The sequence below is a fragment of the Podarcis muralis genome, chromosome 14, assembly GCF_964188315.1.
Source record: "Podarcis muralis chromosome 14, rPodMur119.hap1.1, whole genome shotgun sequence".
Lineage (NCBI taxonomy): Eukaryota > Metazoa > Chordata > Lepidosauria > Squamata > Lacertidae > Podarcis > Podarcis muralis.
The window spans coordinates 50,266,988-50,292,988 of record NC_135668.1 but is presented as its reverse complement, the minus strand read 5'-3'; the positions used below and the strand labels follow the sequence as shown (position 1 = coordinate 50,292,988).

General features: G+C 40.6%; 3 protein-coding genes across 6 annotated transcripts in view; 1 reads left to right on the top strand and 2 right to left on the bottom strand.

The window, feature by feature from the left end:
• The window catches only part of CHLSN (cholesin), a 146,837-nt gene that overhangs the window by 15,301 nt on the left and 105,535 nt on the right, over positions 1-26,001 (top strand). For 3 of the 4 annotated variants that reach the window (XM_028707157.2, XM_028707155.2, XM_028707156.2), the window contains exon 3: positions 24,367-24,414. The exons of the other annotated variant lie outside the window; for it this stretch is intronic. In XM_028707157.2, the coding sequence (XP_028562990.2) occupies positions 24,367-24,414 (48 nt within the window). The remainder of the gene's footprint in view (positions 1-24,366; positions 24,415-26,001) is intronic. 4 annotated transcript variants of the gene reach the window in all.
• Positions 5,565-10,075, bottom strand: GPER1 (G protein-coupled estrogen receptor 1). Its single transcript, XM_028707149.2, is given in 2 exon segments — positions 5,565-7,109; positions 9,755-10,075. A coding segment is annotated over 1 exon segment (1,161 nt). The 5' UTR covers positions 6,866-7,109; positions 9,755-10,075; the 3' UTR covers positions 5,565-5,704.
• Positions 14,788-25,869, bottom strand: LOC114584942 (uncharacterized). Its single transcript, XM_028707150.2, has 2 exons — positions 25,329-25,869; positions 14,788-19,409 (listed from the first exon to the last, which is right to left on the bottom strand). Exon 2 carries the CDS (start codon positions 19,369-19,371, stop codon positions 18,331-18,333), a length of 1,041 nt encoding a protein of 346 aa, XP_028562983.2. The 5' UTR covers positions 19,372-19,409; positions 25,329-25,869; the 3' UTR covers positions 14,788-18,330.

Here is a 26,001-nt window from a genome sequence, read left to right as displayed (position 1 = left end):
TACCCTCTCCTAACACTCCATACACCCCATAGTAATCATCTAGTTTACTACTCAGAATTATACCTGCTTGGTAACTTTGATAATGCTGGATCAGCCTGGATCAGCTGCAAGTAACTCTGATCCCCTGTGTGTGTCATGTATGCGCATGTGAGACTGTGGGGTGACCACACCTGCTGCTGATATGCAGCTCCTGGACCCCAACATGTTAGTCTCCTTGAATTACTGGCTCCATGTAAAAATCTAAATTTAGATTTTTTTTAAAAAATGAAAGTACATCTTGGAAATTTGTAGTGAAACTTTTTGCTTTTTTGTTAGCTATATGCCGCAGCCCTAGTCAGGATCTAAGTCTTCCTGTCCTGTGAGATCTTTGTGGAGGTCATAATATAGCACAGTTCTGGAGGGTACAGAGCCCTTCATAAAGTATATATCCTAGAAGGGATTGAAAGTCAATCACATGGGCAAGATAATCTTCTGAAGCTCCAAAATGCAATCAGAATTTAGTTCCATGCCTAGCCTGTAATCATAATAATAATAATAATAATAATAATTTATTATTTATACCCCGCCCATCTGGCTGAGTTTCCCCAGCCACTCTGGGCGGCTCCCAATCAGTGTTAAAAACAGTACAGCATTACATATTAAAAACTTCCCTGAACAGGGCTGCCTTAAGATGTCTTCTGAATATCAGGTAATTATTTATCTCTTTGACATCTAATGGGAGGGCGTTCCACAGGGCGGGCGCCACTACCGAGAAGGCCCTCTGTCTGGTTCCCTGTAGCCTCACTTCTCGCAATGAGGGAACCGCCAGAAGGCCCTCGGCGCTGGATCTCAGTGTCCGGGCTGAATGATGGGGGTGGAGACGCTCCTTCAGGTATACAGGACCGAGGCCGTTTAGGGCTTTAAAGGTCAGCACCAACACTTTGAATCGTGCTCGGAAACGTACTGGGAGCCAATGCAGGTCTCTCAGAACCGGTGTTATATGGTCCCGGCGGCCACTCCCAGTCACCAGTCTAGCTGCCGCATTCTGGATTAATTGCAGTTTCCGGGTCACCTTCAAAGGTAGCCCCACGTAGAGCGCGTTGCAGTAGTCCAAGCGTGAGATAACTAGAGCATGCACCACTCTGGCGAGACAGTTCGCGGGCAGGTAGGGTCTTAGCCTGCGTACCAGGTGGAGCTGGTAGACAGCTGCCCTGGACACAGAGTTAACCTGCGCCTCCATGGACAGCTGTGAGTCCAAAATGACTCCCAGGCTACGCACCTGGTCCTTTAGGGGCACAGTTACCCCATTCAAGACCAGGGAATCCCCCACACCAACCCGCTCCCTGTCCCCCAAAAACAGTACTTCTGTCTTGTCAGGATTCAACCTCAGTCTGTTAGCCGCCATCCATCCTCCAACCGCCTCCAGGCACTCACACAGGACCTTCACCGCCCTCACTGGTTCTGATTTAAAGGAGAGGTAGAGCTGGGTGTCATCTGCGTACTGATGAACACCCAGTCCAAACCCCCTGATGATCTCTCCCAGCGGCTTCATATAGATATTAAAAAGCATGGGGGAGAGGACAGAACCCTGAGGCACCCCACAAGTGAGAGCCCAGGGGTCTGAGCACTCATCCCCCACCACCACTTTCTGGACACGACCCAGGAGGAAGGAGCGGAACCACTGTATGACAGTGCCCCCAGCTCCCAGCCCCTCTAGACGGTCCAGAAGGATGTTATGGTCGATGGTATCAAAGGCCGCTGAGAGATCCAGCAGAACTAGGAAACAGCTCTCACCTTTGTCCCTAGCCCGCCGGAGATCATCAACCAGCGCGACCAAGGCAGTTTCAGTCCCATGGTGAGACCTGAATCCCGATTGGAAGGGATCCAAATGGTCCGTTTCCTCCAGGCGTGCTTGGAGTTGTTCAGCAACCACCCGCTCAATCACCTTGCCCAAGAATGGTAGATTTGAGACTGGGCGATAGTTGGCCAAATTGGCCGGGTCTAAAGATGTTTTTTTAAGAAGCGGTTTAATGACCGCCTCTTTCAGCGGGTCTGGGAAGGCTCCCTCACAGAGGGAAGCATTCACCACCCTGCAGAGCCCATCGCCCAGCCCTTCCCGGCTCGCTTTTATCAGCCAGGATGGGCAAGGATCAAGGAGGCAGGTGGTCGGTTTCACTTTTCCAAGCAGCCTGTCCACATCCTCGGAGGTAACAGACTGGAATTGATCCCATGTAACAGGACCAGACAGAACTCTAGCACTCTCCCGCCCTGGCCCTGCTCCCACGGTGGAGTCTACCTCCTTCTGAATCTGAGCGATTTTATCTGCAAAAAACTTTGCAAAAGCATTGCAGGAGATCTTGGGGTCCCTACCAGGTGGTACAGGTGGTTCCGATAGATTGCGAACCACCTGAAAAAGTCTCCTGCTGCTGTTTTCTGCAGATGCTATGGAGGCAGCGAAGAAGGCCCTCTTCGCCGTCGCCATTGCCACTTGGTAGGCTCGACGTTGAGCTCTAGCCCGTGTCCGGTCTGATTCAGAATGAGTTTTCCGCCACCGGCGCTCTAGCCGTCTCAACGATTGTTTCATCACCCTCAGCTCTGGGGAAAACCACGGGGCTGTCCGGGCTCCATGCAATCGGAGAGGGCGCTTCGGAGCCAGACAGTCAATAGCCCTGGTTAACTCCGCATTCCAGCGTGCCACCAGGGAATCAGCTGAAAGGCCATCAACTTGGGATAAAGCATCCCCTACCACTCTCTGGAAGCCAATTGGATCCATTAAGTGGCGGGGGCGGACCATCTGAATTGGTCCCACCTCCCTGCAGAGGGGAAGGGTTGCGGAGAAGTCCAGTTGCACCAGGAAGTGATCTGACCATGGCACTTCTTTTGTTTCGCTTTTAGTTAGTGTCAGATCACCAGCATCCATAGAGGTGAACACCAAGTCTAAGGCATGTCCATGGCTATGAGTTGGGCCAAACTTATTCAGGGTATCAAGGGTATGATCAGCAGAACAGGCAGACCCCCTCCAATAACAGGAACATTTCCTAGTTTAGTGCAGCATCTCTGTGATTATCTTAACATTGCTTGAAAAGGAACTAGAACCTGGATGTACACCAATGTTGTTTTTCCACACTCCAAAGTAGCTCTCCAATACTTTCTCCATGTTGCTTTCCAAAGCTCTCAAGACCTTGCAGCCTGTTAGTGACAAGCATGAGGAGGTTGAAGTCTAGGGAGCTAAGCCCAAAGGAGGCAGTCAAGGTCAGCCAAGGTCCACTTTCCCTTTAAACTCAAATTTCTTTTCCCGTAGAGTGGTCAAAAGGGAGTGATTCAAGTCCAGTAAGAAGCAAACTTTTCTCCATCCTGGCAGGAAATGATGAAATCATCATAGTATGCAAATTGTCTTTACAAATAGATGTTAATATCCATATAGGAAAAGGTCTCTCTGATTCTGATTGTCCAGTCTCTGAGCCAGTTTAGATGCTAGCTCTCCTTGTTCATGTGTACCTCCTCCCCTCCTTGCATATAGAGTGCAATTTCTAAATTTGGCGGTGCCTTGTTTATTGGCAGTGCCATCTTTCCGTGATACCATGATGAAAGATTTTAGATAAGAGAATTAGGGAGAATCTGCAGTAAATTGCAATTCATGAGATATATTCTATATTACCAATGGCACGGGTGGCGCTGTGGGTTAAACCACAGAGCCTAGGACTTGCCGATCAGAAGGTCGGCGGTTCGAATCCCCGCAACGGGGTGAGCTCCCGTTGCTCGGTCCCTACTCCTGCCAACCTAGCAGTTCGAAAGCACGGCAAAGTGGAAGTAGATACATAGGTACCGCTCTGGCGGGAAGGTAAATGGCTTTTCCGTGCACTGCTCTGGTTCGCCAGAAGCAACTTAGTCATGCTGGCCACATGACCCGGAAGCTGTACGCCGGCTCCCTCGGCTGGACCTAATGGTCAGGGGTCCCTTTACCTTTACCTTACAAATAATATTTGTTATTTTCAAGGTATTGTACAGTAAATAAAATTAAAGGAAGATGAAAGTGAAATAAAAGCCAATTCTATTTTATGAATGGAAAGGGAAGTGGGAGGGGGCCCAGTTACCCATTGAATCTCCCGATTGCTGTGTGAATACAGGTATTGAGAGTGAATATTGCTTGAACATGCCCAGGATCCAAGTATTCTGGAAAAAAAGTTGATTCGAGTTAGTGGATATTGCAATACCCAATAGCAGTGTATTTCCCTACCCTGTAAGAAGCAGGTCCTCATTCAGGGCTCCAAGTTGCTTGGACCAAAAGATGTGTAGTGGTATTTGACATCTGGGAGAGTTTCAGGAGAAGAAAAGTGAAACAAAACACCTTCCCACATGGCCTTTCTTTGCTACCCTATAAAGCAGTAGACAGCTCAAGGTGATCTTAAGCATTTAATTGCTGTATAATGCAGGAGGTGTTCTGAAGAGTGGAACTCGAAAATGTGTTCATTTTCCTTTTCTTGGAAACATTCCTATATAGTGCAGGAAGAGAAATATTTTCTGCTTTAAACTGATGGCATGCATACCCTTCCAGAATACTTACCATAGGCTACATTGAGCTAGTAATTTCCCACTTTTCTCCCGGAGTCCATTTTCCTTCCCCCACCCTCAACTGGCACACTAACATTTTGTGTCTCAGCTCACTCACAGTCTGTCCTGGTTCTTTTAGAACTTTTCCTTTGTCTCCTGAGGTGGAGGTGAAATCTACCCATAGGGAAAAAGCCATAGGATTTAGCACAATGGGGGTTATGCATCATTTGCCCCCACAACTAAAGCATAGTGAATACACAGGAACTCCTATCTTTCATGTTAAATGTGGTCATGGAAATTTCATCTTCAGGTAACAGGATGAGTAATAGAATATTTCTTATTTCTGTAGGCACAGCTGTCGTCCACATTCCATGAGTTAAGGAAGTTCACAAACCTTTGAGCCATTTTCAATTGTTTTTTTAAATACCGTTCTTTCCTGCTGCAAACTTATATAGTTCTGTATATCTAGAGAAGTCCCTTGAGTATGTACCATTACCTTAGTTTTGGGTGGCCCTGTTTCACTTACAAGCTGATAAGCACTCAACTGCCTGAGTCCACTATTAAAGGGGAAGATTCTTGGGGATTTGGAAGTAATAAAAGCCTAATAGCTAACTGTAATAATTAAAAAACAACAACCCAGAAAGAGAGGTCCATTGTAAATCTAGATTGAATTTCTATTTTCTTAATAGTTTGTGCAACAGTATGTGTCTATTAATATACAGTACCATGCTTTCTACGCTGCAGCTGTTTTCTTCACCAGGTTTGCAAGCTGATATTCTTGGAAGGAAAATCAACAACTCTCTATATCTGTGACTGCATCTCTGTATCAATATGTTCTATTGAATTTCCCTATTCTTACTGCAGTTTTACTATTTTGTTCAGGGCATCTAACATAAGGCAGAAAAATAACATTATTTGAGAAGTATATTATAGTTAAGTTCTTCCTTAGACAGTTTTCTGCTACCTTATTGTTCACAAGTATGCAAATACAGCTGGCCCCCCATGAGCCTTTTATTAGTTTCTAACCTTAATGAAATGCAGATTTGAGTAATGTGTAATCTTTTACATATCAGCATAAAAATAGTACAAATCTTTGTGCATAGGACAAAGTATATGAGTTTTCTATTAGCATTGTGATCAAGTTCCATTATGGTACCTTTAAATACAGGCTAAATTAAACTTCTGATTGCTCGTTGCTATCAGGAATAACAGATTTCAGGGTAGCATGACAAAACCGGTTTAAAACAGAGACTTTGGTTTTCTGTTCAATATACAATTTCAGTTTCTCTCTGAAAGTTTCACCTAGGAAGCTGTAGATAAGAGGATTCAAACAGCTGTTTGAGAAGGCTGCAAGGTTCACAATGTGTCCGGTTAAGGGATAGTTGTGTCTGAAAGACTGGTCCCTTGATGAGGTTTGCTCTGTCTTTTGAAGAAGTTGCACACTTATGAAGACATTTTCAGGAAGCCAGCAGATGAAGAAGACAAGGACAACAACAAAAATCATACGAAGAGCTTTCTGTCTGCGTATCCGCAAACTTCTGTGCTTGTGGGCTCTTATCAAGACTCTTACAATTAACGAATAACAAAGGCCTATAATAGCAAAAGGGATGATAAACCCTAAGGTTATTTCTAGCCACTGAATTTCTTCTACATCTGCAAAGCAAAAGGAAACCTCCCCAGCATGTTGCAAATGTACAGCTGTGAAGGGCACTAGTGCTGCCGAGATAGATGCCAACCAGATGAGGCCACAGCTTAATCTGGCATGTTCCATGGTGCGAAATAAGTTGGACTTCATTACTTTTGCTAGTGCTATGTATCTGTCAAAACTCATCCATGTGAGGAAGAATATGCTGCTATACATGTTGATTTGAAGGAACAATGACATAAAAGTACAAATTATTGTGATATCGTAATACTTTTCGTCAAGATTAAAAACTTCGATGAGAGAGTCAGCCACCAAAATGAGATCTGCTACTGCAAGGTTTATGAAATATAAGTCTGGAATAGTCATCTTTTCACGAAAACTTATGTTCACCACTAAAATAAGAATGTTTCCCACGAAGCCAATAGGAAAAAGGAATATTGTGTAAAGGCATGATAAGAAAAGACCTATAATGTATTGCTGGTGTTCTGATTTATCCGAGAGGCTGACAGTTTTGTTTTCATTGCATAGATATGATCCATTTCGTTCAAAATATGTGCTGTTACAAAGTACTTGAGATGTGGATGCTGTGAAAATTTCCATGGTATGCGCCTCTCTTGGGTATATCGCTTAGAACTTCAGTACCAAAGTGCTTAAATTGTTGGTGAATCCAAAGAGATCTGTAGAAGTCATATTTTGTATTCTGCAAAGGCAGAATCAGTTTAGGTCAAGACTTGCAGAATTTCTACAGTACCTTAAGAAAAGTGGTAAGCAAGAATCAATTGATATGTTCTATAACACAGGAACTTTTGTATGGTAATGATGATTTCAGGTGTATACATATTTCTTCTATTGTAATCTTGCTTACAATTTGAAAGATGCTGAATCATAATAGTTCTGTTTACTTCAGTTTAGCAACTAATGAATCTTGTTTGACCTGCAATTAATAAAAAAGAAAATAATTAATCTCCTTCCTGAAAAAATGAAAGAGTTCATTGTTTATTAACATGAATGGCCTTAACATCTGTTCATGTATATCCATGATGCTGTCTTTGTGAATTTAGTTAGATGAACCACAAATATATGAATGTACATGTTCAGTGTAAATGTTTTTGGGATCATTTTAGGATCTATATAGTGGCAATGAGCAAAACATCTTTTTGGCATTGCTCTTATGAGAAAAGGATAAAAATCAGGAATAAAGCCAGTTTTGGAAGAAATAAAAGATCAACTTTCTGTTGTATCATGTTCTTTGTTTTCATAGATAATTATAGAAATCTTAACATATAACCCCCACAGCACATGCTTTGGCTGCAAAACTGATAGCTAGATTCCTACTCTATTTTTCTCACAGAGGCTTAAAAAAAGAGAGGCTCTTATAGGTCTGCACATTTTAATTGCTTTTCAATTGTATAACAGAAGTCTTTGGGAAAAGAATATTTATTTCTTAAGCAGTTACCTTTTCTATCTATGTTGTTAAATGATTTGTGAAATTATAAGGAAATAAAAATAAAGCAGATTACCACAGATGATTAAAATCTTGAACTGGATTATGTAAACCTTGTTGCCAAAAAGCCATGAGCAGCTAAGATTCTTACAGCATTTTAAGTATATGGAAGTGGAAACACATGTAAATAAGATGTAAACTCTGTTTGGCCTAAATATCTCTGACCTAATTTTTGAGCCAGATTGAAATATTACATACATTTGATTATTGAGACCTATCAGCCTAACCTCTTCCAGTGCAGTTGGTAGTAGAATGCTGTGTGCATCTCTGGTTGCCTGATCTGAAAAAAGCTATTGAGGAGATGGTGAAGACAATAACTGGTTTAGAATCTCTATGAAAATAGACTAAAGATAAGCTATTTTTAGTATAGAAGGTGGAGGATCAAGGTGGCAGTGGCAACATGATACAGTTTTATAACATTCAAAGTGTAACCAGAATACCTTTCCAAATAGTTCTCTCCATCCGATTAAATTGATTGACATTAATAAGTGTTTATTCTTACAAAATTTGTTACCACAAGCTGTGGTGATGGTCACCATCTTAGATGTCTATAGAAAATAACTGGAAGGATACATTTCTTAATAGTGATTAGCCATAATAGTTTAAAATAAAAAGCCCAAGTTTTGAGGTTGTATACCTCATGAGTACCAGATCCTGGGAACATGCATCAGAGAGATACTTATTTCCCTCTTGCTCAGCTTTTGAATATACAGAAGTAGCCGGTTGCTGTTGGAGACCAAATACATGCCTACCCAGAAGTGAGTTGAATTCAGTGGAACTTACTCCCAAGTAAATGTTCATTGGTTTGCAGCCTTAGCCTGGTCTTAGTCTTAATTTTTACTATTTTATATGAAGGCATGCATAAAGTCGTTTCAAGGAGTTTGTCATGTTTATTTCCAGAAAGAAAATTTATTTTCACTTGTCCAAAATAAAATACTGTGTTGTTGAATTACCATGAGGCTTGTAACAACATCTTTTTAAATTAGTTACTTTTTGAAAAAAAAATGCATAATCTTGTAAAAAATGGTTTTAGTAGTAGAGGGTTTAAGAATAACTCAGCTATTTTTTAACTTGCCAATCTTTATAATTACTGTTTCTGCAAGGTAGAATAAATCACTTTTATATATCACTAAAAAGCAGGCCAATGTAAATATTGAAGGGAAAACTATATTTTAAATAGTAGTGCATCAGTGGCATTCTGATAATGCTCTGGGTTCTGCAAGAAATCTAAACGATTTCAACAGCGTTCATTATTTTAAATTGTTCTTTCCATCATGTGTTTTTAGGATTCATTTTACCTTACACTAATGTGTATTCATAGGTTTTAACTGGTCTTGAGCTGGTTTCCTCCTAACCACTGGTTGGCTAATTTATGTTTAATCACATCACTATCACCACCACCAATTATAAAAAATAGTGCTATTCAGATTATTCTAGATTGAACTGAAGGCAGTAGTGTATTGGTACAGTTAATTTAGAACTGAATAAACACCTGCATTTTTGAAAGATTGTTTAAGATACTTAAATGGTTTATAGCAACAAATCCAGGTCTTCCTGCAAGTCTTACCACTATAACAAAGCTTTATAGATTCTTGTAGTTTCTACAGTTTTTGTTGAGCTGACATCATTTAAAGGCTAAAATTAACTCTGTTTCTGCTGGTTTATTTCTCTTTGCCAGTTCAATTTGTAAATTTAAAAAAAAACAAAACAACATGTTGAGAGACGTGGGATGTTTGCCTATTTTCATCCCTCTTTTGCTTTTGGGATCCTACTTCAAATACAAAAATAAACTCAGATGCCAGTACACTGAGCACCATTTCACAGATTCAGCTAGAAGAAGCACCTTCAGCATATACCACTGCTTGGCTGTACAAGCATATAGCAAATGCAGTTAAAAGAAAAACAGAACTCAAAAGTGAAGAATGATTCTTTAACACATGCTTTAATAACTAGAGTGAGATATTCCTTGGCTGTACAAGCGTATAGCAAATGCAATTAAAAGAAAAACATTAAAACTCAAAGTGAAGACTTATTCTTTAACACATGCATTAATAACTAGAGTGAGATATTCCTACCCTCTTTCGTGAGTCCTGTTTTCCCTTCTTAATCGCTTGCATATTTCGGTCAGCTCAAGAGGTATTCCCATCGTGATGTATTGCATTGTGGTGTTCATCATCGCTATCATTTTCCTGCAACAAACTTAGCTGTACCATACATTCAATGTGTCGGTGCTGCTTCTAAATCGTGATGCAGCAGGTGGAGGCTTGGGCTTCATCTGCTGCTGAAGGAAGCTTGTTGATAACTGCACAAACACCACCTGGCGGCTGCCAGAATTGCTCTGCTGACTGTGGGAAAAGAAGTCTTGAACAGCTACGTTAAATCCTGTTTTCTCAGTGGAAGGGACAAGACTATAGTGCATGTCCTCAGCAGACTTTTTACTCGGTGTGTGTTTGTGTGTGTGAGAGAGGGGAAGAATAAAATACTCATTCCTTTCTTAAGCAGCAGCACCCAATGCCTCATTCAAACTACTTTTGAATGTTTTGAAGCAGGGATATTACACCAGGTTGGAGTGGGTAAATCTTGTTTAAAGGGGGAAAGCTCAAAATTCCACTTGGCATGCCTCCCAAACCCATGGAAGCTTATTGGATCCTGGCCACAGTTGGGCATGCTGAATTAGAAAACTTAAAATAGAGGAAAAAATTGGGATTTCTGCGGATCGTAAATGACTTATATTATATTAAAATAGTGCTTAAAAAGCACAGTATACTTGTAAGAAGTTCAGCTTTCTGAGAATTTTTTCATTTTAGAAAACAAAAAAACTTCTTACTAGTTCTTACAGTTTTGAAACTATGCTTGAAAGTTCTGCTGCATGAAGTTGCCATACCAACACCTACCCTAAGTGTACGTCAGTAATACCATTGTACATCTGGGTACAGCATGATTTTAATACACTGCGCAGTTTCCATTATCTGATCCTGTTGTGAATAAACTTCTGGAGTTCACCTTGAATGCATTTCTCCACTGCCCCAGAAATGCCTGTCCCAGCCTGGTACCCACCATACATTGTGGAATATAGTCCCATTATCCCTGAGCATTATTCATGTAGGCTGGGGGTGATGGGAATTAGGGTCCAGTTTCTGAAGGACACCAGGTTGGGGTAGGCTGCTCTGGAACCATGGTTGTTCAGCAAACCTTTCCCTTGTTCACTTCTCTGCCAGATAAGCCCTGTGTGCCTGCAGTGGAATCTTGGTGCATTGTAGAAGATTCTGAGGAATGTTATGGGGCGTGTTCTCTGTGCACCATCTTGGCTTGCTGGGCCTCACTTTTGCCTCTGTTAACATTTCTAACCAGCTGCACATTACACAGAGAATATCGGGGGGGGGGGCTGAATTTCAGAGGAGCTTGACGCAGTTTGAAAATTATTGCTGCAGAATCCAGAAATCACAATTTTGGTCATTATTTCTGGCTGTTGATAGCCTTTATTCTAAACTATGTATGTATGTATGTATGTACGTACAATCCGGTTTTTGGTCAGAAACCAAACATGAGATTTAACATTTACTAAATTATTCTGTAATTTGTAACATGTCCCAGTGCATCAGGGACAGCCAATATGGTGCCCTCCATATATGAGCTCCAACTTCCATTAACCTCAGCCAGTATGGCTAGGGCTCAAGTATCAAGGGAGCTATAATTTCAAACATTGGCTACCCCTGCTCTACATGGCACCTCTTTATTCATGTTTGATGCTCAGAGTGACCTTTTCTAAACTCAGTTTTTAAAAACTACCTGTATGCATGCTTTTCAGGTTAAGAATCCAATTGTTATCCAGTGGTATTGTGCTCTGTATTTTACTGCGCGTCAATATTTTATAGTTGAAGCTAGCAAGACAGACGCTAAGTAATCATACTGCTATGGGCATCGGTGGCTCCCCTGTCATACCTCAGAATCTCTCCTGTTGCTGAGATTCCACTTGCTGGCATTTGGTATCTCGATGTAGTAAAATGGAGTGAAATTAGGTCAGCGGCAGCAATTTATCAGAGTTCCATTTGTGACTAGGTAACAGTTATCGCTGTTCAATTTGGCATATGTTTCCTCACATTTTCAAAGAATGACCCTTGTTTTCGAATACCCAAGCTTTAGTGCTCATACTTTCTGAGTGTTTAACAGGTGTGCTGGGTCTAGCTACAGATTTCTGTCATAAGTGCATGCAACGGCAAACTTACTTTTCCCTCCATGTGATGTGTGAAGCATTGAATGTAACAGATGCTGGAGTGGGGAGAACAGCTCCATGGAGGCAGGGGCAATCAGTGGTAAACCTCACATCACAGAGCAGTTTAGTTCTAGCTTGTATTGTACATATCACTGTTCCAATGCTCATTTTATTTTCTCGGTGTATGCATTTATTGGGTTCTTTGGGCTATTCCTTTCACACAGTGTGTAAGATAAATGGCTATTAGTCGTGACGTCTATATGGAACCTCCATGTTCAGAGGTAGTAAAGGTAAAGGTACCCCTGCCCGTACGGGCCAGTCTTGACAGACTCTAGGGTTGTGCGCCCATCTCACTCAAGAGGCCGGGGGCCAGCGCTGTCCGGAGACACTTCCGGGTCACGTGGCCAGCGTGACATCGCTGCTCTGGCGAGCCAGAGCCGCACACGGAAACGCCGTTTACCTTCCCACTAGTAAGCGGTACCTATTTATCTACTTGCACCCGGGAGTGCTTTCGAACTGCTAGGTTGGCAGGCGCTGGGACCGAACAATGGGAGCACACCCCGCCGCGGGGATTCGAACCGCCGACCTTTCAATCGGCAAGCCCTAGGCGCTGAGGCTTTTACCCACAGCGCCACCCGCGTCCCATATGTTCAGAGGTAGTATACTGCTAAATACTTGTTGCTGGAGTGTGCAAGAGTTATTTCGTTATTGTATTCATAAGTCGTTTTATTCCAGGACACCCAAGAAAAGACTTAAAATTTCAAAATACTAAAATAATAAAAAATGTAAAGTTGGCCTTGTGAGTTGAGGGGTCAGTCTGACTGGAGCAAGTCATGATGTTTCCTTTGTCTGTCTGTCTGTTTGTTTGTTTGTTTGTTTGCCTGCCTGCCTGCCTCACTCTCTTCTGCCTTCCCACAGGGTGGATGGCGTCCTTTGGATCCATAGGGGAAGGGTTTAGTTTACTGGAGCAGGCCCTGATGTTGACCATGCCTTCCTTCCTTGCTGGCTTCTTTAAGCACTTTTGATACCCAGGTCTCTGATCCCCAGTCCCCTTCCCATACCTTTTCCAGTCCCATGAGATTCCTTGGATTCTCTGTAGTTTGCCCTTCTTCCTCCCCCCCACCCCCAAATCAGGATGCATCTTTCCTTTGGTGGATTCATTTGAGATCAGATAATGCTTAGACTCCCCCCCCCCCAATACTACTTGCTTAAGTGTGGGTAGATGTTAAAGAATCCCCTCTAATCCCAAAAGGCAAAATATGAAAACTGTTCGAAGAGGCTTGGAAATGTCTCCAGCTTAATAGAAGCTAAGGATCAGGCACTTGTTAACTTCACAATGAATTATTAGTTTACAGTGTAATGGTATACATGTCCACTCAGAAGTAAGTCTCTTTGTGTTTAATGGGGCTTATTCCTAGATAGCTAGGTACAGGATGGTAGCATAGGCTTCAGTTTAGAGTTGGCAATTGGCTAAAACGGGGTTCTTGTGCCTTTAACAGTTGTATGACAGGCAGACATTCAACAGGTTAAGCCTTTTATAGAATGGAAGCACAATTACAGAAAAAACTTCACCATGACTGTGCTCCCTCTAGTTTTGTGTACACTATGGCCCCATGGCAGCCATGTTGTGACTGGTGCCCACAGCACTCTCTCAAAATTTGAAATCTGCCCATGTATCCAAAATAGTTGGTGACTCCTGTTTTATGCTGACAAAGGCACTTGCGGAGGGCGCAAAGCAGGACCATGGCCTAGGTATGTTCAAACATCCCGACAAAGAGGCTTGATGGGGCTTTTGGTCCCTGGGCCTGAGGTTCCCACCCCTGTCCTAGAGGCAGCTAGTTGGTTGCTCTGGGAAGCAAGATGCTAGAGTAGATGGTATTTTATATTTGATCCACTAGAGCAGGCATAGGCAAACTCTTGCCCTGCAGATGTTTGGGACTACAATTCCCATCATCCCTGACCACTGGTCCTGTTAGCTAAGGATGATGGGAATTGTAGTCCCAAACATCTGGAGGGCCGAGTTTGCCTATGCCTGATTTATACCCCGCCCATCAAGCTGGGTTTGCCTGTGCCTGCACCAGAACTCTTATGCTTCTATGGGCCGTACTAATTAAACGATTAAATAATATTGTTGGATTAATCAAATGCATTCCAGTAGATTAAAATTTCATTTGCATATGAATAAGAATAATTACTTGAAATAAAAAAGCATGCTTTCTTTGGTTTTAGACATTGGGAATGCATCCCTCAGGTCACAGCACCTTAGCCTATTAATTCCCTCCTGTATGAGGTGGAAGGAGAAATGCTACTTCTGATGGAACTTGCAGTCTCTGTGGTGTTATATAAAAGATAATTTTAGAAATCTATTTCCTGATTAAATTTTTAAATGAATTAATCTGAATGAATTGACTAAACATTGCAGCCCTAGCTTTCATCTCTTATGTAGAACACAACAATGTACTTGATTCTGCCACAAGTATCAGTCATAGTTCCTCTTCAAGCCTACTGAAATTTAAACCATAGCTTTCTATTTATATTTTTTAAATGCAGAGACTACAGAAAAATGGGATATTGAAAGCACATCAGATCTCCACAGGCTCCGAGTAAAGAGCTAATGCAGGCTTAGAATACTTTCAGTATACTCAGTCTAATAATTCTCACTCATCTTTGTTCGGATATGGGTGATGTTCTTTTCCATTTGGCTTATGGTTTACTATAATAACATTTCCTTAATTGCTGCAGGGGGAAAAACACTACTGTATCTGAATAGAAGTAGACAGCTTTTCCCCATGACTGGAACAAACATCCATACACTAAAATGCTTCTAATATCCTACTTGTGCTTGTTATAAAAATGAATTATGTAATAATTGGAAGATCATTTAGACTGCTGAAATATTTTTAGAAACCTTTATTAACCATATGCATTGAGAAAACTTGAATTTGGTTCACATTTTGATAGATGAAAAACAGTTGTTGATTCTTGTTGATCATATCATCATAAACTATATATACATAAAAAGTAGCTTCTAGCATTCTGTCACACTCTAGTGGGATCAAGAAATGGAACACAGGGCAGGGCTATGCAGATGAAGGATTGGAAAAAGTTTTTTAAATCAATGGCTGGGATCACTAGGGGTGGGGATCATGCTTAATACCTCCCATAATAACAACCCTGAGTACATCCTTCATTGTTTCCCAATTCAGGTAAAGTGTTACACTTGGAGGTCCTGTTGTAGTCAGGGCAGACCTTAGCCTCAGCCCCCTAATATTAGTTGGTCTAATATTCACTGGCATAGATGTTGAAAGGCTCTGATGTGTCTTCACTACAAAATCCCTTCTAACATTTTCCCAACAACTATTGCAATGTATAAGCACACAATGTTACAATATTTTCTTGCAAGCTATCTCAGACAGAGAATCGCCTGAGTTCTTTCCTGGCACATATGTTTACTACATCCCAAAGTCCAGCCTGTGGCAGTAGTTGATGTGTGATTTTGTTGTAGGAAGTTGGTGAAACAAAGATACCCTTTGTCATGACCAAAAAACAGTCCAGAGCAATAGTTTGCCTTGGACATACGTTTCTCTTTTCATTTTCAGAAGTATTTGGAATAAGCCAGTCTTCTTGATGAGAAATCAAACTATCATTATTAATAATGATTATTATGTTGTACATGGTGCCATAACCATAGACGACACTTTACAGAGTAGCATATGGGAGAGAAAGGTTCCTGCCCTAGGACACATAATTCCTGACCATCAGCCAGGGTGGTTGGGCTTTATGGGAGCTGGAATTCACAGCATTGATGGGCAGCATGTTGCCTACCCCTGCTTCAAGGTAATCCTTGAACCAGCAGATAACACTCTCTATGCATGAAAAGAAAAAGGCTCCAACACCCTGTTAGATCTTTCATGCCTTGCCTTACATTCATCTCATTTACTGTTAAGAAACTCCTAGACTGTTATTTATTACCCATCTTAATGAAAGAACTACTGTCCTCCTTGCATTTTTCTCTTGCTATGTCTTTTGACATGATTTCATTTTTCTCCAAAACATTTAAAGAGGCATGATTCACCATGATCACATGGACACATTTCATCTTACTATACCACATTATCCCCAATAGCACCATTCTCATGTTAAATCTTTCATGTTGTTGGTCATTGTTACATCAATTAGATATTTTGGCAAAGGCCTGCGCAGATGTATTTAACACTGCCTTCACCCGAAATAATTAATTTACCTCAAGCCCAGAACAGCTGTCCTGGTTTGTAGAACCTGTATTCATGTCCCGTCCCACCCTGAAATATGGCTTTGCCATTTCTACTGCACAGCACTTAGGCTGTCTTGAATATACTGCACACTTCCAGCAAATACAATGCCCTTTTGCAACCCCTTGTTTTTTAAGGGAACTTACAGAATGATATAATAGTATAATTGGAATGGGCCCAATTCTAGTCCAACCCCCTGCAATGCGGGAATCTTAACTAAAGTGACTGTGACATAAGGCCATCCAACCTCCAATGAAGGCGTGTCTGCCACCTTCTGAGGAAGTCTATTACCATCAGAAAGTTTTTCCTAATGTTAAGTCGGAATCTCCTGTCTTGTAACTTGAATCCATTGGTTTGGGTCCCACCCTTGAAGCAGGAGATAACAAGCTCCATGTGGCAACCCTTTAGATATTTGAAGATCATATCTCCTCTCAGTCTCCTCTTTTCTGGGCTAATCATACCCAGCCCCTTCAACCTTTCCTCATAAGGCCCTTGATCATCCAGTCCCTTGATCATATTGGTTGCCCTCCTCTGCGCACATTCCAGCCTATCAACATCCTCCTTGTGGTGCTAAGAATTGGACACAGTATTTCAGTTGTGGTCTGACTAAGGTAGAATATAGTGATTTTCTCTTGATCTGGACACTGTACTTGTGTTGATGCAGCCTAGAGTAGCATTAGCTTTTTCTGCTGCTGCATCATACTGTTGTCTCACATTAATTTTGTGGTCCAACAAGACTCCTAGATCTTTTTCACATTTACTACTGACAAGTCAGGCGTACCCCATCTTATATTCTTGCAGCTGATTATTCCTGCCTAAGTGTAGAACCTTACATTTGTCCCTACTGAAATTAATTTTGTTAGCTTGGGCCCAGTTCTCCAATCTATTAAGGTTATTTTGAATTCTGATTCTGTCTTCTGTGGCATTAGCTACCCCTCCCAGTTTGGTGTCATCTGCAAATTTGATGAGCATCCCCTCACTTCCTTTATCCAAGTCATTTATAAAGACGTTGAACAACAGATCCAAGACAGAACCCTCCCATGTGGCACCCCACTTGTCCCTTTGTTCCAGGATGATGAGGAACCATTAGTGAGCACTCTTTGGGTTTTGTCGGTCAACCAGCTACAAATCCACCTAACACTAACCTCATCTAACCAACATTTTACCAGCTTCTCTGCAAGAATATCACAGGGGACTTGTGTCAAAAGCCTTATTGAAATCAAGATACACCACATCCACAGCATTAACCAATCCACCAAGCTTGTAACTTTATCAAAAAAAGAAATGAGTCTGGCATGACTTGTTTTTGAGACACCCATACTCGGTCTTCGCAATCACAGCATCCTTTCCTAAGTACTCACAGACTGACCATTAAATTGTACGTTCTAGGGTCTTTCCTGGTATAGAAAAGCTGACGGATCGGTAGTTACCTCAATCTTCTCCCCGCCCCCCTTTTGAAGATGGGTACAACTTCTAATCTCAGAGCCTCGATGTCTATAATTCAGTATAACTTAGTTTGTCTGTTGCTCCGTGCAGTTCTGTTCCATTCTGTACGCTGAAAAGCCTTTTAGAAGCACCCACATTCAAGCAGGCTGGATTCTGAAAGCTGGACTTCTTAGGCTAGACAATTCCATGGGTGGTGTTTGTTGGTCCAAGATGGGTGAACAGAGAAAAAGGGCCCCCTTTCAAGTGACTTGTATCCCTTATGAATGTATGTTGGGAGGGGGATAAAAATGTACGGACTGAAGGATTATGTTGTATGATAACTTCATTTTGTTGATATAAGAGTCACTTGTAGAATATTACATTAACTTCTAGGTGATGCACTTCTTTATCAAGATCTCCCTTCCCTCTCCCATTCAGTCTTCCATATTCATTACCCCTTTGTTGATCCTGGAAAAGTTTCTTTTTATAAAAGCTCTTGACCATGTTGCCTGTCCTGTTGTTCACTCTGCTGTCCATACATCAGCACACAACAACGACGTGCAATAGCCGCACAGGAGGAACATTAAGTAACTATGATTGTAGCTTTCAGCCCCAGCTGGAGAATATTTGTTCCTCAGGTTGTAAGAATAAATAAGCTTGCAAATCTTTTATTCCTTCAGGTTCTGTATGTTGGCAGATTTGTAGCTTTTTTCTTCAATGCTAATATTTTGGAAGGCAAAGGTCAGTGTGATCCATTTTCAGAGGGCCCAGATGAGACTTCAGCACGAGTCTCTGGTATTTCAAGAGGACTGTTACTAGCATGTCTCCTTCTGCAAACTTTTGTGAGATTAGTTATAACATTCAATAAGCCGATTCTGCATGGTTTATGAAGGCAAAGAATGATAACTAAACTAACACAGCTTTCGCTGAACAGCAGGATCTCTGCAATATTCATTGTCAGCTCATTTTGGGGTGTCCCTATTATCCTCTGTATCTTCAGGCTGGTCCTAGAGAGAATCATACTGTTGTAAAATAGACGACACACAAACATTGTTATTGTAATAACCAAAACAGTCAAATAAGGGTGAATATTGTATCTTGAGGGATGGGTTTCTGGCTGAACTTTTTTAACAAACATTAGAACAAAGCAGAGAAGCTTGGCCAAAGATGGAATGCAGAAGCCAAAGGTAAATTTAATAATCTCGTATTCAGGCCATGCAAATAAAGGATCTAATTGGCAGTCTGTTTCTTCATGGTAATTCTCCATGCCCAGCAGTGCCACCACTATTAGTGTAGCACAAAAGGCACATATCAGTGCAAATGCAACAGATACCATAGGGTTTTGATGTGCCTTACTAATTAAAGCATTTTGGGGTGGGTGCCTATAAAGAAAAAAGCTAAGCACCATGAGGACAAGAAGGTACTGAGAGCTGAAGTAATTCAAATTGAAAAAAAACGACAGCGTTCCACACTCAAAATAGGATACTTTGAGGTAGGCAGGCCTTGTGATGATGGTGAGCGATAAAAGAATCATTAACATGTTGCTGATGGTGTGAGCAAAAAGCATTATATCTAATTTCTCATTGGTGCGCTGCATATGGTTCTTGATGAGGATGCCTAAAATAACAATCCCACCTAGTAGACCAGTTGGTACAAAGAGCGTAATATAGCAGTGCATAAATCTTGATATTACATGTTGTGAGAATATGATGTCTTCAAAACTTGTGAATGAATCTCGGCTCTGGCTTGGGTACTTCATCCAGGTCATATTATGAGAGACCATTCTTGTGAAGAACTTTGGTTGCTTGGTGTTTCTGCAAACTGGAAAACAAACAATCAAAGGACTTTAAATGTATAGTCAAAGCAGAAGAAAAGTGAGAAAGTACCACCGCATATCTTTGGATTTTTTAAATGTCAAAATGTGCTTACAGTGCACCCCAGCTGCAAACCGTAGAGCCCTGTGCTTTGTCAGAAAGGAATGTAGAGTTGCTGTTGAGCCTGAGTACAATGTTACTTACTTAAGAGTAACTAGGGCAACCTAGCCAGATGGGTGGGGTATAAATAATGAAATTATTATTAGTAGTAGAAGTGGGAGGTGGTCTTGAGACAGCTTCACAAACAATAGAAAATGATGTTTATAGCCTCTATGGGGGAGGGCTTAGTTATTATAATAACTGGAGACACAACCATAGCCCCAGTAAAAGGACAGGGCGCTCTGTTGTCATCTGGTCACTACACTGGTATATCTTTGAATTCCACTATCACAAGTAGATTCAGTAGCAGCTCTACCCTCTTAGTGCACATTGTGGCTATTGGGTTACTATGTTCACAGTGATTGTTTCAGAATAGTTGTGAAGACTACAAGATTGCAGCAATAGAATTTCAGCAGTAATATTATGACCTTTTAATTTTAAATACCCCCAGTCTCATGATGGAACTGTTGGAGATTGGGGGAAATAATTGTTTTTTAAAAACTTCTTTTTAACACCTTTATCTGATTACACTCTTTTGTTAGCTTAGAACTGTGTGTATGTGTTTATAGCAGTTATAAATTCCTAAAGATAGGGTTTTTTAAGGTGAAGCTGACAGGGAATTAACTGTAATAGCTCAATCATGTGATGCCATCATGATTCTGTTACCCTGAAAAGACATCACTTTCTCTTTTAAACAAATAATAGACTGTGTAAAAAGATACAATAGTTGTTTGCTCTGCAGAAAATGACTGCCATAAATATGGAATGTGTAATTTTATAGGCTACCTAAAAGCACGATTTGTACGTTATCAAAAAGGTGATTTGCATATACTTTGTTGAAAGAAATCTGTTGCTAATATTATTCGGAGGTTTTTTAAAAAAGGATTGTGCAGCAATAGGATAAACATTTCATATTTTAAATTATGTAGAAAACTATATGGAGCTTTTGGAGTGTAATTATTAGTACATTTTAAAATATAGCTTCTATTTCCCAAGCTTTGTGCTCATATTAAAAGATGTTTTAGCATATCTGCAATTAAAAAATATAGCATGCTATGTTTGCTATTTCGTCTTCTGTTTCCTTTGTAACATAAGCATTTCAGTTTTCACATTAATCCCCAGATTTAATACTGTGGTTTCTTCAAATCATTCAATAATATGCAAAGCTGATCCATTCAGGCAGAGTGTATATGTACAGTGAATTGCAGGGACACTGCAATGCCTTGGGTCTCTTATCAGAAGTTTCCATAGAGCCTCATCTAATAATGGAATAATGTTTCTCCCTAAGACTTTCTTCCATAGCTTATATGTTGTTACTACAGTTCTGTCAATGTTAGAATGCTGTGCTTTAAGCTACAGTGTAAGTTTAAGGCTTTGGTTGTATGCCACATTTAAGAAGACTAAGAAGAGCCCTGCTACATTAGACCAAATATTCATCTAGTCTACCACCTTGCATCTTATGTCCCTTAGACACTTAGAAACAGGACATGAAAACAATAGTCCTTGGACTTTCTTCTCAATAAACATGCACAGAATTAGTCTGTGAGTATGTTAGACAGAGCTGAAATATTAACTTATTCACACACACACACCCTGACATCCAGCCAAAAACGGCACCCATGTTGACTTTCAAACAGTTGAGATCTACTATAGAAATACAGTATCAATAACAAATATTTCCGGTTGTTGGGATACGGGTATGTATGTGCAGAGTGGTGTAATAACATGGGCTTTTAATTTATTTATTAGACTACTATCCTGCCATTCCTCCCTCTCCCCTTGTTCTCACAATAGCCTTCTGCTGTACATTAGGCTAAGGAATTGTGATTTAGGTCCCTCAGTAAGGGCCATGCTAGACATGAAGTAAGTAGGTCTTGTGTTGCTTTCCTTTCACTGTGAACAGCAAGATGGATTGACGATCTGATTCAAATAAGGACCATGGTAGGGGTGAATACCCTCTCCCCATAGTCCTGATTCAGCCCCCACCCCACCACTGGCTGTTAGTTAAGGGGGAGGGGAGGAAGAAGCCCTGCAATAAGAGCAAAGCTACCACAGAAAAAGCTATATATGTCTCCTGCCTTTCACCCAAAAACTTGAAGCAGAATATTTGTTTTCCATTTCCTTCCTACAAATACCTTGTGAGGTATTGTGGCTATGCCACAAATCCCCTTTCATGAACTGCAGGCCAGATTTTTGTCATGTAATTTGGTCCTGAACAGTTATGATCCCTAGCTAGCAGGACCAGTAGTCAGAGATGATGGGAACTGCAGTCTCAAAACATCTGGAGGGCCGAGTTTGAGGAAGCCTGTTCTAGAGCATCATAGGCAGCATGGTTGCAGCATTGGCTGAATTATGCTAGATGAAATCAACAAAACCCTTTCCTGTACTGAGGCTTCGGCAATAAGTTTTGGGGGCAGCTTTTTCAATTAGGTATCTTTGCAGCAAGAAACCACAGCTTACAGTAGAAAGGTGGAGTTGGCTAAAATGAGGTAGCTTTGAAATTGGGATTTGGAGCACCCAGAGCATCAGATGCAAGAAAGGGAAGGTGGGCTGCACACAAAGGACATTAGACTAAATTGTTAAGTGGGAGGGAGGGATTTATCTGCTCCACTGGCAATAGCTAGCTAGCACTCAGCATGGATTTTTTTAAAAAAAAAAAAGTAAAAGGGATTAGTTCCTTTCGATTTTGCTACCAGAATGAACTCTGTTTCATTAATGTAAGTTGAAATGAAACTCACTTGTGGGTTAGAAGAAGAAGAAACAGATTGTTTGCTAACAGAAGAAAAGCATTTAGTGAGAGCAGCACATCCGCAAAAGCCTGAGCCACTAGGTTATTACAATAATCATACCATTTATAAGACACTGAAAGAGTGTTCAAAGCACATGACATATTATATCAGTGACTCTTAAAAAGCAACTTTATGATGTAGGCCAGTATTAGTATCTGCAAATATTTGTGTTGAGCTTAGTATTAGTACTGTCAATGTCTACCTTTCTGCTTCCTGACTCACATGCAAGCTGTCAGACAAAGTGGCATTTAATAAGCATATTTGTAAGTGGCAATAAGAGTTGTGATTGTTGAGCTTTTTTTTTAGGAAGACCTCAATTTTTTTTTTACAAACCCCAGAGTTTTCCACTTGACTTGCCTATGAAGACAAAGCGCCGCCTTTCAGAAATTCCCCCCAGACATCAATTCCGCCTTTGAAATCCCAGTAATGTCCTGGAAAATCCAGACGTGGGGTAGCCCTGCTTGTGATAGAATGGATCTAAGTTCTGATAGAATAATATAAGAGTAGTCTACAGCTTGAGTGTTAAAGAAATGCTTTCCATTTGTGAATTGACAGAGTACGTTCAACTAGAATAATAGAATTGTAGAGTTGGAAGAGATCCTGAGGGTCATCTAGTCCAACTCTGCAATGCAGGAATCTCAGCTAATCTTGAATGCATCTTTTGGATTTGAATTCTAAGGAACTCTTAGATTCCATGCATTTTGTGTTGCCTGAAAAACACACAGCAGGCATCAAATGCATCAAATGTACATCACCACATAGTACATTCTTAGTAAAAACCTTATAATGGCATTGAGAATTCCATTTTGTAAAATAAAATGAAAAACATTTATAACTGGAAAGGGTACCTTTTCTGTTAGTGAGGAAAAAATTACATGGAGGTATATAGATTGTGAGGTTCTTTAATTTCCATTACTCTGGGAAAATAATTTTTACCACCACCTCTCTCTGATTACCTAGCATAACAGCAAATTTACTGCAGCAATTCTAGCAAGCTGCATGGCTTGTGCATCCCTTCACGTTGTTTAGTGGCTTCTGCAGAATGAAGTGTCTTAGAATATCATCATTTCATGACAACAGCTGAAATTACAGTCAGAACGCATTAGGTTTAAAGCCATGGATTTCATACTTTTTGCTTTAATGCAGTCCTTCTCATATTACCTTTTCTGCTGAGGATCTTTTGCATATCTTCCATTAATGGGTGTTGCAGAGCATTCTGGGAAGTATTCTGAGGTGCGCAGTCAGTTTATCCAGGGCACTAACCTAGACATTGGGCCTCATAGTTACCACACGTGAAGGGAATGTCTGTCCTATAACAAACCCAACATTCTTCTTTGGATGCTTGTTGCATGCAAGGGAAAGCGTGTTGTAGTAGGCAAGCTTTTACAGGAGTCCGCCATATTACAGATTTTTCTCAGTGCAGAACCTCTCTTTTGCTTCCAAGGAACCCCCAGGGTTTATTTGGAACATAATTTGAACAAGGAAATAGCATTATTCCTAGCGCGCGCACACACACACACACAAATTGTCCTGGCTTTTGGAATATAACTAGATTGGAGCCTAACAGTTAAAAGTTTATTGTTCACTATGTTATGTTTTAATAGTTGGATTTTGTTGATGTTTTAGTTATTGTTGTACTGTATTTCTATTTTAATGGTGGTTGTTGGCTGCCCCGGGCAGGATATAAGACAAATGAATAAACACAATATTTTAGTTTATTTGAATGCAGTTCTTTTTTAGGATATGCATTTGGTTTCTTTTTTGAAAAAAATAGTAATCTGTATACTGTTCACTTCTGTTTCTCAACTTCTTTCTGATCTTTTATTTCACTGATGATTCTTCCCCTTATTTGTTTCTGACTTTTCCTGACTCCTCCATTTTAAAGAAAGCCCTTCTCAGGCATTGTGCTGCTAGTATGTTAGGCTTTATTTGTTTTGGCAGTGAATACAAAAATGTTCTGGAATCCTGTTCTCAGGCTCAGACACACAGCTAATAAATTATCCTTGCCTCCAATAGATGGAGCCGAACCATTCCCCACAACACGCAGGAGAGAACTACAGGAGGGCAAGTACTGCGAGGGAAATCTCTTGAGAAAGGCAGAACTTGAAATTATTTCCCCCTTGCATGCGTTTGCTTAAAACACTCAAGTCTGGGCATTTCAGTTTAATGAATTAAACTGACGACTTATTTGAAAGCTTCCAAGCTGCATTACTATGTTTAGGAATCGTTGTTTTAGAAACCAGATCTATTTTTGTATAGATGCTTAGCATATGACAGCCCTTCCCTGGGTTTTTTTCCCTACAGGAGAAAGAAGATTCTTTTATACAAGCAAGCCTTGTGCGTAACTTGAGTGTTATTGCTATTTTAGCTGTTTAGTGTAAATGTGTTTATAATTCTTTGCAAAAGATGGACTAGGGATTCTGACATAAGTTAAATTCAGAGACGGGATTTGTAGAGGCAGAGAAATAAAAAATGGAGTTACTTATACAGTTGATTACAGTAAGAATTTAACTGAAGGAATACAGTTTCTACAGAAACAAACAAATTGAGAAGAGATTTTTTTCTTCTACACAGAGGAAGAATGTCAACAGTGTTGTGTTTAAAATCTGTTATGTGTGCAACTCTTGCGTTAGTCTTATTCTAAAACAGTAGAAGGCAACATTCCGGCTCAGTAGAAAGTTTTGATTCCTCCTCCCCACTTCCTTTTGTTTAAATAGTTGAAGCATCTGGCTTCTTGCACATTTAAGAATTATGTGACGCTTTAATTATTTATAAAAGGATTCTAGCAGAACAGAAAAATCCTGGTCTCTTTTGTTTTCATAACATTTTTTTAAGATGTGGTATTTTGCTGCATTTTGTGCAGCTTTAAGCATATTACTGAAGCAAAGAGGTTGAAAGTACAGAGCTCTTTTCACAGTGTTTTTGGTCCTTAGTGATGATGAAAACATTTCATATTTAAAACAAAGTAGGTCACTTACCCGTGAAACAAAATGCAGATGCAACAGGCTGATGCTGTCTTTATGATCAGATTGATGAGGAAAGTAAGTTTTAATGCATACTTGGCTTCCTGTGTGTGGTGACGTGTTCAGTTCGAAAACTCAGACAACAAAAAACCACAGTTCTTCTGTAGGAAACAGGAACTTGGTTTCATGTAATTCAAACCATACACGTTGCAATTTTAGCCCGCGTATGGCTCCATCATGTGACTTTAAAGTTTGAGTTGACCTACACAGAGTGATGTTTGGGTACTCCAGAACAGAAAAGTAGTGTTTAGTCATATATTTCTGAGTCTTTGAGGCCATCCAGTGGCTTCTCGGTTATTTTAAATCATGAAGCCATTCTACCTCTATTCACTAATACTGGAAGTATGTTTTCACATGTCCAGATGTTTAGCATTTTCAAAATGCTGCAGAAGTAAATATCAAATAAAAATATTTTATACAAGTAGGACCTGCACCAAAATATTATCTTATGGAGTGCTTCCTGTCCAGGATTCCAGCCAGTCCATTCCATTCACCCCTCCTCTCCCCTGATCTCCCTCCCACTAACAGTCAGTCAGCTTTCCATGCCCACTAAACGTGCTCAGTGATTTGGCTGTTGTGAAAGTTCATTTCCCATTTTTTGAAATATATTTTTATGCTCCTTGAAACC

What these genes read in the sequence shown, in the direction of transcription:
- LOC114584942 (XM_028707150.2), bottom strand. Translation starts at nt 19,371, where the DNA reads ATGGTCTCTCATAATATGACCTGGATGAAGTACCCAAGCCAGAGCCGA.